This window comes from Setaria italica, chromosome I (genome assembly GCF_000263155.2).
Source record: "Setaria italica strain Yugu1 chromosome I, Setaria_italica_v2.0, whole genome shotgun sequence".
NCBI lineage: Eukaryota > Viridiplantae > Streptophyta > Magnoliopsida > Poales > Poaceae > Setaria > Setaria italica.
The window spans coordinates 1798389-1815748 of NC_028450.1; the positions used below are offsets into that span (position 1 = coordinate 1798389).

The following is a 17360-nucleotide window of genomic DNA, read 5'->3' on the forward strand; positions in this document are numbered from 1 at the left end:
CCGATTGCAGCCCGGAGTCCGACTGGACTGCAACTTGGATTTGTATTGTTATCGCTTTAGTCTTGCTTTGGGTGTGGCTTGCCCGCCCGCTCCTTCGGGAGTTGTACGGTTTCTGAACTATCTGTTGAATAAATGTGTTATCAGCCTCCTGGGACTGATAATTGGATCACATTTAGTCTCTACTTATGTGGGGACGCTTCATGCATGCTCATTGCCTCTGTTCTTGTGATATCAACTGTTCTTGTGATATCAACTGATGGGAGTTGTTACTTTTAGGATTTTTTGATCAGTTGCTGCCTGTTCTTATTTCTTTCTATGTTGAAGGTTTTGTGCTGTGGGTCTTCATGTTTTAGTCTTCTTAGACAATTTCCAGTGTGTGGGTGAAGTTTAGCCTCTAAACCTGGGCCCAGGACCTGCTGGGTTGATACACCTAACATAATTTTCTCCAATTGCAAAGGCTATTTCATTTAGTACATGGTAGAAGGTCTTATCAGCTTCATTTTCTTGTAGCTTCTACATTTTCCTATTAGGTGAAGGGTACCTGGTGTACATTTGTTCCGTTGTACAATAAAACCCTCTAGCATTTCTGAATACTGTGCTTGCTTTGCTTAAGTTTATATAGCATTGTGCATATTCGGCTCCTTTAATTAATTATTCACTTGTTCACCCATTCAATTTTTTTAATAGAAAGTGTAGTCACAGGAGATTTAAATTTTACATCAATTGAGCCTCCACCACAAAGAACTGAGTTGCGAGCTGAACCTTACTCCCCAAAGAAGTGAGCTACGAACTGAACCCACTCCCCAAAGAAGTATCTCAAAGCAAAACAATCATAGCATGGCTTTTATTGATAGAAACCCACTCAGTTTTGGTCTTGGTGGTGTAGAAAGCACAGAAGTTCAATCTGCTCCAGCTAGTCGTAATTCAGAGGACCAAGATGTTACCGGTGGAAAGAAACGCAAACAAAGTCAGATGGCAGCAAAACTTGAGGATTACATTGACTATAGAAAGGATCAAATTGAAAAAACTCTAGAAAAGTTAGAAGAGAAGAAGAGATGTGAAGAAGCTACTCAATCGAGAAATGTATTGACATGGTGGATGCCATGGAAGGGCTATCGGATGAAAAAAAACTGATGCAAATGAAGTTTTCCAAAACGAAACGTACAGAAAAATATTGGTGGGCACCAAAAATCCAAGTGTCCGGCTGATTTTGTTGAAGAAAAAGATTGCTCAGTTTTGTACCCTTGCTCAAGTGTTGGTTGAATCCTCCATTTGCATATATAAAACATAAAATTTTGTCCCCTGCTAGTGTCACTGATTTTATTTTTTTTTGTGCTGCAGCTTTCTAACTACGGTATTTATTTGCCAAAATTTGTGAGTGTTGAAGATAACCAAGAGGCACAAAGAGAATGGTTGGGGGAAGATCCTTGGCTTCGTTTATAAAATTTTTTTTTGCATTGCATCAACGTGTAAGTTAAAGAGCGAAGTTTAGTAACAGATAACTTGTGATAGATTTTGCTTGTTGATCGATGTCATAAGCAAAATACATGTCGTTACTAGAAGAGAAATTAAGCTGTTAACTTAGGATCACTACTTGACCTCCTGTGCTGCTTCCGTGTGTATGGTTCACATGGCGATATTTCTTGGGCTAATCTTCCATGTGTATGTGCTGCTTCCGTGTGTATGTGCTGGTTCTTCGATATTCCCTCCTGCGTTGCTTGCCCTACCTAAGAACTTCCAAATAGTGATGGGGAGAGGGGCTAGAAAAACCCCCTGGTGGAAGGGATTTAAAAATAAAAAAATTTCCGTAGAGACATTTCTTTCCTGAGCTAATCAACGCTATGCTTCCAAAGGAGCTCTCAGGGTGACGCCAATCCTCACGCTCATCCATTAATCTAGGAGACATATATAAGAAATCCCTTTCCTGCCAAATGCGCTTGAAAGGCAAAATTCTCTGTCCCAACCAACTCGTATATTTTTATCACTCAGCTGCTCAAAGTTGCCATTGCCACCGTCCCAGGAATTTTGTAGTCCACAAGTGGTTGTTGCCATGTCCAAAGCAAGGTACCTCAATCATTCAAGGTAAACAACACACAGAACTGGTGCCACTCTTCGTTCATCACGGGGGAGTCTGGAACGGAACTTGGCGTGCAAAGCCACGGCGAATTCATGAATCTTTAAGAATTTGGGCCAAAAGAAAAAAAAATCTCTCGAGTCCAGAAAGCCTGGGATGGGGGCTTAAACGGCTCGTGAAAATTTATGGATCTGATGAGGGCTCGATTGCAAAATATGGCGCTTAATCCATCGGGAGCCTGGAGTTTGCAGAGTTCCAGTGGGCGGCCGTCGTGGGCGGGATCCGGCGGGAATCTCGATCGCATCTACCAGTCTACCACCCACTTGATGCAAAATTAATTGCAGGCCCACATGAGGAAACTATGCAATGGGTGCAGTAGTTTTCCAGGGATAGAGTCTTGTGAGGTGGTAGCAACGGAAACTGTACGGTGGTTTTGGAGTTGGAACTGCCACAAAGAAACCTCCTATTAAAATAAACAAATGGCAGCAAAATCATGGTTTTCCAATTTGGCCAAGTTTTGACTTGGAAACAACAAAAAAAACAAAAACTTACGTTGTGGTACCTTTGGAGTTTGGTCAGAGTTTGCATGTTTTTAAACCAAACGAGCTCTTGCGCGCGGATCAAGCGCCTAATCCGTGCCTGGGTGAATCCGTGGAGCAGTTGGCTCGAACGTGCCTCCTTGCGTTAGCATGACGCGCTCTCTTCCGGCGCGCACCAATAATTCGGCATCACGGGGGCACATTATCGCGACACTCTTGTCCGCTACTACTACTACGACGAGTATTCCATTAACCTAATCACGCAGGAGATGGCAACGTTGACCAACTTCCATCGGTGTCACCAATCGCGAAACACTAAACTAATAATATAATAATAAATCGGGGTGAGGAAGAAGAAAGATCCCTCTTCGCTTTCGTACGTGCTACAGCGACGCTTCGCTGCTGCTGCTTCTAATCTTCTTCCGCCGTCCCACGCCACGGCCTTGACCTCGCGATCTCGGCGGTCCCGTTCGTTCGGAGCCTCGGGTTTCTCCTCCCCACGTTCAAAGCACACTGGGCCGGCTGCGTTGAAGTGCCCCCGTTTTTGCATCGGTTTCAGCGAAAAATTGGCAGACGAACAGAGAAATTCCATCACTCTCCCGGCTGCTCGGATCGGACGTGCGTGCGAGGGAGAAAGAGACGGGGGGGCTTCGTGTCTTTTTTCTCCGGTCCGCGGATAAAAAGAAGAAGTTGCAGAGGAAAGAAAAATGGGGAGGTGAGGTGGAGTTCCGGTCGTCAGCTTGCGAGGAGGCGTGCGCCGACGCGTCACGGCCTTTCCTTTCCCTGTCATCTCGGCACAGGAAAGTTGCCCCACCAAGTGGTGAGGTGGACGAAGGACGGTGATGGATATTCGCTTTCCTAGATCTCCATGGCTCTTTTACTTAAAAAAAAAGCTCTCATTGTTGGCTCTCCCCCCGTCGAAAGCTTTCCAGGTGCAGTGTACTTGGGCAAAAATAATCCCCTTGCCATCACCATCAGAAAAAGGAATAGTGTTCCTCTCATCATTAGCTTAGCTCCCTGCCATTTTCATGAATTGTGTTGCCCTAGTGGTTACTACTAGTATTAGTATAAACTCGACTAGCCTAATTTAAGTATGAAAGCAACTGTCCCCCCTCAAAAATTATACACCATTATTGGTAGGTTAGAGCTCTGTCCAGGCCAGTTGGCCATACCCACAAATACTCAGGGGAAAGTGCCGTCCGTAAACGAATGGACGGCCGGTACATACGGTCCTCGGGAAAAAAAAAACAATGGCATTTTGTTCAGCACTTCTTGCAATTAGACTTGGTACTAATGTGAACATTAGTATCGGACCTCACGGATAGTTCTCGAGATGCTCCCGTGACCTCTTTTAGTACCGGGGCGAACTCCACCCCGTACTAAAGGCTACCTATTACTAAAGAGCTCCCATCGATCCATCCCCCGCTACGCTGCCAGGCGCTCCTCTTATCCATTCGTCCCACCCTCCTCTCTCTCTCTGATCCTCTCTCTCAGGTTCCTCTCCTCCTCTGCCTCCCCTCCTCTCCCCCCTCCGCTCGCCCCTCACCGGCAGTGAGGAGTAGCGGCGGGGTGAGGTGAGGCGGCGGTGGCGATGGCGGGCGGTGGGGAACTAACAATACTGGTTACGAAATCGGTACTGAAGGTCATGGTCATTTGTCTATAAACGAAAGACGAAAGAAATGAAAGAAAAGAACTAGTGTCGGGTTCTCTACGTACACATTATTGTAAACAAAAAGCTAGCCTGCCTCACGAATGAAAGCGCAACGTAACGTACCGAACAAAGGTGTGGGCATCGCATGGGGATCGGATTCAGCGATTCTCGCTTGCTCCTGGGTCCTGGCACACCTGATTGGGCCATGCCACGCGGAGATCACGATGCGCTTTCGACGCGAAAGCATGAGAAAAAGAACCGAACAAAGTTGGCCAACAACGCGGCGAAGTGGCTGGCGCATAAGAATGAAGGTCGGTCCGCGCAGGCCGTGGCGGCAACATCTTCTCTGCTTTTACGTGCACGTACTGGCAGCTGCCAATCTGCAGAAATACGAGGGACCGTGTGTTTTGGTACCTGAACACGGTGTTGTTAACAGAAGATCGAAAAAGAAATACCCGCACCGAAAAGAAAACACTTGTTTATCCTTTTTCCTAAAAAAATGGAGATAGTGATAAGTAGTAAGATGGAGAGCATGGCTATGGGTTGTTTTATTTGCCATGATTCGGTACTCTCCCGGTTCCAAAATATTATTCATTTTGACTTTTTTTATACATAATTTTTACTATGTATCTACACATAAAATATATTAGCAAATGTGACCGTGCGTTGTGATGGGAGAAAAAAAAAATCCTCGCACGTCCGTTAGCCAGCATACATGGCAAAAACTCGGCTGATTCCGCCATCATGAAAGTTGTGCCGCTAATCACTAAGATCCCGTTTGCTTCCGCTGACTTATTTTTAGCACCCGTCACATCAAATGTTTAGATACTAATTAGGAGTATTAAACGTAGACTATTTACAAAACCCATTACATAAGTCGAGGCTAAACGGCGAGACGAATCTATTAAGCCTAATTAGTCCATGATTTGACAATGTGTTGCTACAGTAAACATTTGCTAATGATGGATTAATTAGGCTTAATTAGACTTAAGATATTCGTCTCGCCGTTTAGCCTCCACTTATGTAATGAGTTTTGTAAATAATCTACGTTTAATACTCCTAATTAGTATCTAAACATTCGATGTGACACGTGCTAAAAATAAGTCACCGGAAGCAAACGCCCCCTAAGATTCATTGGTGCTACCGGACTCATAAGACGAGCATCATCATTCCCAATCACCAGCTTTGCCTGTTCCCCCTCCCCTCATGGTCTGTCGGCTGTCGCCTGCAGCCTGCTCATCAAGTCTGCCTAGAGTTTACTGCGCTCTTGGAGTCCTGCGAGCTCAGGCATATACTACCCCACCACATTAATCTACCGTTGCCCGACTCCACATCTTATTCTTCAAGTGCCTCCCTCGTGATGTGCTTCACGGTGTCATCTTTGAGCAGACGCACCCCGTCAAATTCATCGTCTAGACCGACTCTGCAACTCTAGATCCCTAGACGCAGGCCAACCCGAACCAATGGGTCGACATTGTCCAGCTCGACAGCATGTACCCTGCCGCCGCACCTTCCTCTGTCTCAAGGCTCTCGATTGTTCTTGTTGTCTTGCTCGTCACGACGACCGCATCCTAGTGTAGCAGTACATGATGGTTGTGCGTGCAGGCTAAACACGTTGTTGTCATCGAGGCCAAAAGAAATTTATTATGTTATAGCTGAAGATATGACAACATCATGCTAATGTCACGCCATATGAACATCAATTTTTTCGTTAGATTAAATTGCAGGTGACGTGTATTTGCTGATGTTGCCTATTGTGTCTCCAAGCGTGATCCATTTATCCGCAGCCTGGCTCAGGGGGGCTAGCTAGCTGGCCCAGCCGGTGGAATCCGGCCCAGCTAGCCGCTGCGCCTAGCCCAGACACGCACGGGTGGGAGTCAACACAGAGATCGTGGGTTGACTAAATAAAAAATGAGGAAGTTTTTTACAAAATAACCACAACGGTCGGAAGAAACTATCACGCTTTAATATTATATATATATATATATATATATATACTAGCAGAAATACTCATGCGTTGCTACGAGTCCTTACTTTCTCTCACGTTATTATTCGCTTATTCCTAATATGTTGGTTTCGCTTCACAATATGTTGGTGCGTTGTCCTAGTATAGTAGAAAATATTTGTGGGTAGTTTGATGCCATCTGTTTATTACGTGGGACCCACACATGGAAATAAAAAAATTATCGCTTAACCTCCGCTCTATCCATTCATTCGATTTCCCCTGTACTCATTGTTATCCAGCCAGTCGCTGCCTCTTCGTCCATCAGCACCACCCGCATCTTGCCCCATCCTCGCCGTCACCGAGGCGCTACGCATCTTGCCGTCCTCGACGTCACCCAGGCAAGCGTTCGTCCTCCCCGTGCCTAGCCTCATCCCCGCTTCAAGCGCTAGGCCACAACGCCTCTGGCCGCCATGAGAAGGAGTGCGTTCTCCTCTTCTTCTTGTTTCCATCCAATTACTAGATGTGGAGGTCTTAGTTCTGGATCCAAAGGGGATGGACGTCATTGAAAGGGGGTGTGATGTCCCAACCTCTGCCCCTATTTGCGTTGCCTGCCGACTGCCGCTGCGCCCCCCTCCCCTGGCACCATGCCCTCGCTAGCACATGGCTCTACTTGTTGACTACAAGAAGGCACTCGGCTCCTTATTTCCTTTCCCCTTCCTCCTTTCTCCTTCACCCCTTAGGTCCAAGTGGTGGGTAGAACATGCAGCCCGAGTGAGCAGCTGCCCACCAGAGCGAGCAGCAGTAGATCAACACTCTAGCTAGTCGTTTCATATGGATATAGGGCGTGGTCAAATCCCAAAAGCCAATGTAAAATCGTATGAAAGCGATGGATGGCTGGTGATTGATGACAGGTCAGAGGATAGCTGACCACCATTATTTGCTAAGCAATGAAAGTGAAAATAAGAGGGAAATGTGACGATCATGGTATGGACGACTAGAAGCTACCGTCATCCATCATCATGATCTCATTCAGCCCGTCCCAGATGTCCTGCTCCTTCAGCATCGGCCTCGCGCTGTGCTGCTTGGCCGCCGCCGCCGCCACGTGCATCGGCAAGGACGCGTTCGACCCGCAGGTCTCGTGCAGGCTCTTGAGCAACAGCTGCGGCAGATGGTGGCGGCAGCGGTACGTCGAGGTCAGCACCCAGGAAGGTGCGGGCGCGGGCCCCGGAGCTCGATGGCGGTGATGTCGTAGGCACACGCGGCGTCCTCGGCGGTGTCGAAGGTGCCGAGCCACTTGCGCATGGCACGGTGCGGGTCGCGGATCTCCACCGCCTACTTGCTCACCCTCTCCCTCCGCCGCCGCCGCACGCCATGGTACTTGCTCACCCTCCCCCTCCGCCGCCGCCGCCATAGCTTGCCCACACCCCCGGCGACGGCGGCACGGCTTGCGGACGCGAGCTACTCTCCTCTGTCGTCATTGTCGCTGCTCGACCTGTTTGCGCCGCACGTGGTGCAGGCACACGCCATGGGAGCTTCAACGACCAATTGCAGTAAAGTTTGGGGACCTTTTTGCTGAATCGTCAAGACATATTCTAAGGATTGCGGCTTGATTACGAAAAAGTTGAGGGACTATTTTGGAAAACAACCACGACAGTTGGAAGAAACAACCGCATTTAATATTAGGTATAGATATATAGCAAAACAGCCAGTGTTGTTGCTACAAATAAAAGCAATGTATATAATTTATAGTAATGATGATTAATTTTTTAAATATGTGACATATATGCATTTTATGTATCTTTCTATGCATTTTTTAACAAAGAAATATTTTCTATAATAATTTGATCACATTAACAATAAATATAATCTTCTATAATATACTCTGTTGTGGACGTCTCTCCGTGCGCCTAGGCCACCGTTGGCTCCGGCGGTGTCAAGGTACGGCTTCCTAAAACCTTGGTCGCGTCTTTCTCCACGGGCAAGAGGGCGAGCTCCTGCAGCGTACCGCCTTCCGTGGTGCTCTTGTCCTTGGTGAACGGGGAACACGCCGCCGTTCATGTGGCTACCAGGCTACCAGCTCCTCTCCCACGACGATGCCAAGGACACGAAGAGTAGCGATGGTGCTCGAGTATGGCTAGAGTTATGGCGCGGGAGCTGCAGGAACAACGATTGCCCGCGCGCGGCGTTGGGTCTGCACCTTTTGCTACCTCAGCCTCCATGGATGCTCCGGGACGACACGGCGGATGAGGAGGACTAGGGGGGAAAGAGAGAGGGAGGCAGGCACAAGCGGCAGCATGGAAAAGGGTGGTGATACGGACGAGAAAGAAAGGACGACACACCGCGATGAACACCTTGATACAAGACTATGGACACCTTAATTCAAGACTATGGGTTGACTACGAAAGATAGAAGAAACAATGGTACTTTGTATTGTAATAATATGTATCAGTAGCAGCAGCATAGAACATTAATCAATTAAGAGCCTGTTTGGATCCGGTGTCCTGAACTTTTGAACAGGTCGCATCGGATATTTAGATACTAATTAAAAATATTAAATATAATCTAATTACAAAACTAATTGTACAGATGGAGTCTAATTCGCGAGACGAATCTATTAGCACCATATTGTCAAATCATGGACTAATTAGGCTTAATAGATTCGTCTCGCGAATTAGTATAGGAGTTCTGCAATTAGTTTTATAATTAACTCATGTTAGTCCTCCTACCCTCCTAAAATTTAGTACCTTGTATCCAAACACCCCTTGGATACGAGGTGCTAAACTTTAGCAGGGTCACATCGGATATTCGGATGCTAATTAGGAGGACTAAACATGAGCTAATTACAAAACTAATTGCACGTATGGAGTCTAATTCGCGAGACGAATCTATTAAGACTAATTAATCTATCATTAGCAAATGGTTACTGTAGCACCACATTGTCAAATCATGAACTAATTAGGATTAATAGATTCGTCTCGCGAATTAGACTCCATCTGTGCAATTAGTTTTGTAATTAGACTATGTTTAATACTCCTAATTAGTATCAAACACCCCCAATTCAGACCGAGAAAAATAGAAGTTCAAACAAAATACTCTGTCTAGCTCAATTGACATTTACAAGTTATAGAAACAAGAATCCAATCAGGCAATCATCTGGATATCAAATTCACAATACAAGCTTTGGAACGAACCCATGGTGCAGAATCTCAAGGGACCAACACAAATCGACAATGTAGAGTATGGTTCTGACCAATCGAAAGATCGATCTGTGACAGAGAGGAAAAGGGGACGGGAGTCCCATGAAAGATCGATCTGTGACAGAGAGGAAAAGGGGACGGGAACTGAACAGTTCAGCAATCTCACCAGCAGCCAATGAAAAGCCGCACGATGATGAGGAGATCGTAGCAGGGAGCTTACGGATCCACGCGAAATCTACCCGGGGACCGGCGTGAGGGAGCTCCGCTGTGGACATGTGGGGCCTCCAGCCTGACGAGCTTCGGACGGAGGGGGCTGTGGGCGGCACAGACATCGGAGGCGAGCTTGGGGCTTGGGGCTGAGATGGGCTTGAGCGGGGGAGTAGCTGACGCAGCGGCAGCCACGCTCGAGCGGGGGAGGACTTCGTCTGAAGGACGACGAATCGGCGGCGGAAAGGCTCGAATTGGCCGGCAGCACTTGGGCTCAAGCAACGAACGGTGGGCGGTGTTCGAGCTCCCTTATACAGCCAGTGTCCGCCGTGAATCGGCCGCGGGGCACCATCAGCTTCGGTTTCTGCCTCATCTGCTCCCCAGTCCAACTCATCATCATTAGTCATGCCCTTTGAGGCCTCACCATGGGCTTCGCAGCTTCACCTTGGAGATCTCGTAGGACAGCGAGACCCTGGTGGGCTTGGGCTGCAGCGCCTAGGCATCGGAAGCCATCCCGCCTGACCTCTGCTCTGCGGTGAGGTGGTCGGCGGCCGGTGGTGCAGGCGATCGGAGGATGGCGAGGGGGCCGGCGGCGGACTGGAAGAGGATGTTACGGAAGCGGACTGGAAGAGGAGGTCACGGGAGGATGGGACACGGACGGGTGGATGGCACTGTTACTTTTTAGCAAAAATGGTCTAATTCCAAGGACTGAGGTTTGATTACGAAAAAGTTGAGGAATTTTTGTACAAAACAACCACGATAGGAAGAAACAATTGGTCCTGTTCGCTTCAGCTTATTCAGTTGGCTTATCAGCCACCAAATAGTGTTTTTCTCTCACAACAAATCAGCCGTTTCAGCTTTTCAGCCGGCTTATAAGCTGAAGCGAATAGGTCTATATTGGGTATAGATATAGACATAGATATAGGTGTATTTTAAAAGTTATATATTTATAAAAGTCTAAATGAATGGTAATTTAGGAGGAGGGAGTAATAGGCTATGCGTTTGATAATGTCTCTCATCAAGACTCTTACGATGTTTTTATATCTGTTTACCTCCAGCTCCATCGGGGCTTGACGTTCTCCGTCGGGCCGTCTATGCACTGAACATGATGTAATAAATAAAGACGAGAATTTTTTTTCATCATTGAAAAAATATAAAAAGACTTTATATGCTTCGAAGGAAAAACTTGTAAACAATTCGGGGATCAAGTAGATGAAACCAGGTGGAAGGAGGACATCTTCTGACAGGCCCATGTAAAAAGTCAGAAGAAAGCAGCCCATATATGTACCGGGCTCATCCTAAAAAAAAATAGAAAAAAAATGATTCATAGGGATTATCAAAGAATTTCGAGCCAGCCAACAAGCGGGAGCACAGCAGTGATTGTGATCCAGCAGGCCTTACCGACTACTGATAGTATGTCATGCTTGCTGTTCAGATAATACAGGAAACCTGGCAGTAATTTCTAAGCGAACAATCCAGTATTCCAGTTCACCCAACAAATACGCATTCCACTTGGAGCCTTACTTCTTCTGAGTCTAGATTGATTCGATTATTAGTTAAGCCTCTCTTTGTTTGCTGGGTCTCCATGTTGAATCCAATCTGTTACATACTTACATACCATCACAACGAATTTTCTCCTCAAGGCTGTGGTCGCAGTCTTTCCCTTGCTATATATCATTCCTCGTATCCTTCAAACCATGCCGTCTGATATTCTGATCCTCTTCTATACATTATTTACCCTGTTCCCTGTTATGGACTGCTCCCTCCATCCCAAATTACTATTACTATTTGTTTTGACTTTTCTACATATATAAGTTTAACTATGTATCTACTATCTAGATATAGTATATATCTAGGTGCATATGAAAATGTATTTGTATGAATTAAGAAAATCCAAAACGAATAGTAATTTGGGACGGAGGGGGTAGAATATTGCATTTTGGCAACCTCAGCTATGATATGTCCCACAGAGTCAAATAACTAAACAAGCTCAAACTTGTAAGCCCATGAGGCCATGAATATTCACTGAGAATTAGCACAGATCACTAGTTGAACTGCAGTCTGCTCTGGAATGAACCTGACCGGCCATGGAAAGTTATATAACCCCTTGCCAAACTAACTACATTTGCATCTGCAAAAGATCAGCTAGGAGTCTAGAGCATGGCAGCAAGTCAATTCCTTATTTCTTGGGAGAATAGATCGCTAAGCAGCAAAAAAGCCATTGATCTACACTTTAGCAAATACAGAATGAATGCCATTGAATAAAACAGTTCAGGATATCAGCTGGGCACAAAACCATTCGACACAGCAAACAAGTTAGATGAGTTAAACCTTCTATGGACCCTGGAGCCTGGACACACCAGGCCTCAATTCATGGGATCGTTGCCAATGGGGAACAGTCCTGTATAACAGTTCACAGTATCCAATTTGCCGAAACTGACAATGAGCTCAAGACAAAAATGTTCTGCATGACCAACAGTAAAGAGAGAACCTTTTAACTTGCTTGCTGTTTCATAACAAAATCTTAACAGCTGACAACCTTCAAACGAGGGTATGGTAATGGACACATTCTGGCAGCTTTTCGAGATTGCCTAGAAACCCCTTTAGAGCATGGCAAAGATTGCAGCTAAACTTAGTGCGGTTGAACTGGAAATCAAGGAATGACTGCCAGCAACTGTTGGATCTATCCAAGCATAGCACCCTTTATGACTGACTTTCCGAGGTTTCCAAGCAAATCGAAAAGAGTAACAGAAAATATCCCTGGAGAACAATTATCAATACTAGGTGGCATATTTGGAAGGAATACAGCAGTGTATTTCCCAATTGACCACCTCACCCCCACTCCAGGCTACTCTGGTTTCCTTAGTTCCACCAGTTTATACCCTGTGGTTATTTGTTATGTTGTTTCGCCATAGAACAAGTTGTGGTGACCCATGTTTACGGCAGATATTGATCATTGTGTAAACTGTAGTTACTTCCTACTAGTAAGCAAAGGTGTGCTCTTTCCGAAGTTAATTTGCACACCTAATTTGAGGAGGAAAAATGGTAAATGGAGTAAGAAACTAGTTGAACTTGACAACATTTATTGACATTATTCCAGCCTCCTCAGCTCATTTGAGGAGATGATTCACAATTCACATGTAGTTTGTATTACTATGACCACCACCCAATGCAAAGCTGATAAAGAGAAAACAAATGTTACAAATCACCTGGTCTATCGAATTGGATTTGCTCTGCTACATGGCTCTGGGATCGGTCCCGAACGGCCAGATGTAGACCATCTCGTCCCAGCCGGTGCTGGCAAGCAGCCCGTCGACAAGCACGCTCATGTCGATTCCGGCGACGAACTCGGTGTGGTGGTTGTACCTGGCGAGCAGCGCGTCCTCGGCGCGGTAGTCCCACATGCAGACGGTCATGTCGTAGGAGCAGGACATGAGCATGCCCTGGCGGTGCGGCGAGAAGCGGACGCGCTTGACAGCGTAGCCGTGTCCGGCGAGCTGCGTGATGGGCGCCCGCGGCGCGCGCACGTCCCAGACGCGGATGGATTTGTCGACGGAGGCGGTGGCGAGGATGGACGGGTCGTACTTGTCCCAGTCGAGCGAGAGCACCTCGTGGTCGTGCGCGGGCAGGATGAGCGTGGGCGCCGGATCGCGAACGTCCCAGACCCGCGCGGTGCGGTCGCCGGAGGCGGAGGCGAAGACGTCCGGGTGGCGCGCGGACCAGGCGGCGGCGTAGACGCAGTACTCGTGGCCGCGGAAGGTGCGGACGGAGGCCTGGCGGTCGGGGGACCAGAGCTTGAGCGTGTCGTCCCAGGACGCGGAGATGAAGGCGTCCCGGCGGACGGGGTTCCAGTCGAGGCCGTGGACCTCGCGCGCGTGCTCCCGGAGGAGGCGCACGGGGTTCTGCGCCGGCGGGAGCGCGGCGTCGAAGAGGCGCACGGAGCCGTCCCCGGACGCGGCGGCGCAGAGGGACTCGTGGGACTCGGACCAGGCGCAGTCGAAGAGCGCGTCGGAGGTCGGGAAGGAGAAGACGGGGGCCGGGGCGGCGCCGGGACCCGGGCCGGCGGCGGCGAGGTCGAGGACGATGAGGTGGCCGTTGCCGACGAGGCCAAAGTGCTGCGACGCCGCGACGAGGAGGCGGTTCTCGTGGAACGGGCTGAAGCGGACGGAGAAGCCCGGCGCCGGGGCCTTGAACGCCGGCATGGCGGCGGTGGGTGGGTGGATCGGCCGGCGGATCGGGAAAGGGGGACTCGGGTAAGACTTGGATTTTATTTTTTTTCCTTTTTTCTTTTTTGTTAAATCGTTGTGCCTGTGCGGTGTTCTCCTCTGGCACACAAATCCGGACGGGGAGTGGTGTCTAGAACTGCAAATGGATGCTGGCGTCCTGGGCTTGTATTTGAGTGGTATCGTACAAATGGGCTTTCTGTATTAGCTTTGTTGTCCTGGCCGAGAAAAAAGAACCAAATACAGGCCCAGTCGATGCTGCACGCTGCAGGGCCCTTCCTCGTGTGATACTTGCCCAAGTCCCGTATGCCACGTGCCGCTAGGCTGCCAGCCTTCACCGTCACCGGCCGACCTCGCGCTAGCCGCTAGGCAGGTGTACATCCCGCCGCCACCCATCCACCCCTGTCGTCGTTGAACCAAATACAGCACGAGGTCGCGCTGCTCCCATCGAAAGATCAAGCAAGGGAGAATGGCGCACGAGAACGACTCCCCGCAACGATCGATGATGGAGTCGTCGACAACCAGCGCAGGCGCGCGGGCGCGCGTCGTGCTGGTCGCCAGCCCCGGCGCGGGCCACCTAATCCCGATGGCCGAGCTGGCAAGGCGCGTCGTCGCGCACCCCGGCCTCCCCGCCACGCTCGTCGCCTTCGCCGGCCCGGACGGCGACGCGCTCTCCGCGGTGCTCTCCTCCCTACGCGACGCCGGCGTCGACACCTCCGTGCTCCCCGCCGTGCCGCTTGACGACCTTCCCGCCGACGCCCGCGTCGAGACCGTGGTCTCCGACCTGATCAGCCGATCCGTCCTGCGCCTCCGCGCCCTGCTCCGCGACGTTGCCACCACCGCCCCACTCGCCGCGCTATTGCCGGACTTGTTCGCCGCATCGGTGCTGGCCCTCGCTGCCGAGCTCGGCGTACCGGGATACCTCTTCTTCCCCGGCAGTCTCAGCGCGCTCTACGTCCTGCGACGCGCCGTGGAGCTCAACGACGGCGGCGCCACCGCTGGCGAGTATCGCGATCTCCCGGATCCTCTCCAGCTTCCTGGCGGCGTGTCGCTGCGCCGGGCAGACATGCCGGACGGGTTCCGGAACAGCAAGAAGCCGGCGTACGGGCTCCTCGTCGAGGACTACCGCCGCCAGTATCGCTCCGTCGGCGGCTTCTTGGTGAACACTTTCTACGAGATGGATCCCGCGGCCGTGGAGGAGTTCAAGCAGGCGGCGGAGCAGGGCACGTTCCCGCCGGCGTACCCGGTGGGCCCGTTGGTGCGATCGAGCTCCGACGAAGAAGCCGCATCGCCATGCATGGAGTGGCTGGATCGGCAGCCGACGGGGTCCGTGGTGCACGTCTCCTTCGGGAGCGCCGGCGCTCTTTCTGTGGAGCAGACGGCCGAGCTCGCCGCTGGGCTCGAGGACAGCGGCCACAGGTTCCTCTGGGTCGTGTGCATGCCAAGCCTGGACGGAGAAAACTCCGACTCGGGGAAAAGCCGCCGCCGTCGCGGCGAGGACGATGATCCCTTGGCGTGGCTTCCCGAGGGGTTCTTGGAGAGGACGAGCGGCCGTGGCCTCGCCGTGGCGGCATGTCCGCCGCAGTCGCGCGTGCTGTCCCACCCGGCGACGGCCGTGTTCGTGTCCCACTGCGGCTGGAACTCGGCGCTGGAGAGCGTCGCGTCCGGCGTGCCGATGGTCTCGTGGCCGCTGGATGCGGAGCAGAGGATGAACGCCGCGGTCCTGTCGGAGAGCGCGGGCGTGGCGCTGCGCCCCGCGCGCCGGCCGCGCGGACGACGGGCTGGTCGGGCGCGAGGAGATCGCGGCGGCGGTGCGGGAGCTGATGGAGCGGGAGAAGGGCGCGCCGTGCTGTGGCGTACGGGGGACCTGCGGCAGGCGGCGGACAAGGCGTGGGCGCCCGAGGGCTCGTCGCGCCGGGCGCTGGAGGAGGTCGCCGGCAGGTGGAAGTGGAAGGCGGTGGCGCTTGGCATGGCGAAGGAGCGGCAGTAGCAGAAGTGTACGGTGTACATGCCCATGATGTCACGTGATGAGATGGCCCTTTGTGACCGTCATCCTACTTGTGTCTTCTTCTTGTTTTTTTTTTTTGGTAAAACCGGCATTCTACTTGTTGGTGCGTGGTTGAAGTTTGTGAATGGTAAAGGCTTGTTTTGGTGAGGCGGTCTGCTCTGTTCGTTGCTAGAGGAGCAGCAGGCGAGGACGGCGCCTGCTGCTGCTTCAGATCGTTGCAGTGTTCATCTGCCTTCCGGTCTATAGAAAAAAAAAACCGCGGGCAACGTGTGTATCCTACTATCCTAGGGATCAATCAAATTCTAGAATTGAAGAACACTGCACTGGATATGATATGCAGCCGTGTGCCTGGTGGTGGCAAACGACAGCATCCGGAGGCTTTCGCCTAGTGAGAATCTATCGGGGCCTTTTTCTTCGATTCTGTACAGTTTTTAAACTCCTCTATATCAATACATGCCGGGTAGTAATGCCGGCCGCTTCAAAAAAAAAAAATCTATCGGAGCCTCGGCAGACATCTCCCGCCGCCGGCGGAGAGCCGGAGATCAGCGTACCTCAACGGCGGTATCGGAGGTGGCTGACCATTCTTAGCAGTGGAAGTTCGTCAAGAGTTTATTTACAAGTTCCCTCGCAGGATTGTTTTGCCCGAGCTAGTAGGGAGGCTAGGAGCAGCAGATAAAATGGGCGTGAGAAAAATGAAATATCATTGACCTTGATGGGCCACCTGATCAGCCTACTTTGTACGGCCCGAATTACGGGACGCTATCTGGCCTGCTTCGTAGCTTCGGCCCAAGAGAGATGCGATCCGTTAAAATTGTGCTTCCTTGGAATTCTTTTTCATTTTTATATTTAATAATATCTGTTTTTTTTCAAAAACAATCATCTAGAAGAAAACTTTGCAAATCTATACCTATATAGCCAGGTTTCAGGTTGACGTGGCAATCATGCTAAAAACATATCACCGTTTCAAATGGTTATAGCCAAATAAAACGGCTATATATTTCTGGCATCGTTGCCACATCAGCTTGCCGCCGTTTCAAATGGATTAGGTTCGAAATCCTGGAAGAATTTTAACGGAGAATATAATGGAATACTCTTAAAGCTAAGGAAACAAATAAAGAAAGAGATAAAAAGGATTCAAAACCCTAGGTACTAGAATTTCTAAGTTGGTGAAACCCTGAAGGCTATTGGAAGAAGAAGCCCAATGGACCACTCCACCCACCTCTTGATGGGAAGTAATCAATCTAGAGTCTAATCGTCAAGACACGCAAACTTCTCAATACAAGGAGTAACCCAGCCACAATCATCAAGGACAAAACCACCCAAGTTCACCTTGATTGTCAAAGAGATATCATAGCCAAAAGAATCATGAGCACCGCTAAATGTTGGAAAGAGCACTTATCACTCAGATGCTCAGAAAAATCATCATACCAAGTTTATGATGAGAAGTGGTCACCCAAGTTTACAACCCTAGATAATATACCTCCGATTACAAATCCAAAGGAGAAGTATTAGGCAA

The 17360-nt window shown here is 49.7% G+C and overlaps 1 protein-coding gene, 1 long non-coding RNA gene and 1 pseudogene across 2 annotated transcripts; 1 reads left to right on the forward strand and 2 right to left on the reverse strand.

The window, feature by feature from the left end:
* Positions 1-9288: 9288 nt before the first annotated feature.
* LOC111256699 lies at positions 9289-10386 on the reverse strand. The gene is made up of 2 exons (XR_002676906.1): positions 9573-10386; positions 9289-9475 (listed from the first exon to the last, which is right to left on the reverse strand). It is a non-coding gene; the product is annotated as an uncharacterized LOC111256699 (long non-coding RNA).
* Positions 10387-12663: 2277 nt separating this feature from the next.
* Positions 12664-13946, reverse strand: LOC101753285 (peroxisome biogenesis protein 7). The gene has a single exon (XM_004951278.4). The coding sequence runs from the start codon at positions 13813-13815 to the stop codon at positions 12850-12852; it is 966 nt and encodes a 321-aa protein (XP_004951335.1). The 5' UTR covers positions 13816-13946; the 3' UTR covers positions 12664-12849.
* Positions 13947-14305: 359 nt separating this feature from the next.
* On the forward strand, positions 14306-15826 carry LOC101766003 (annotated as a pseudogene).
* The last annotated feature ends 1534 nt before the right edge of the window (positions 15827-17360 follow it).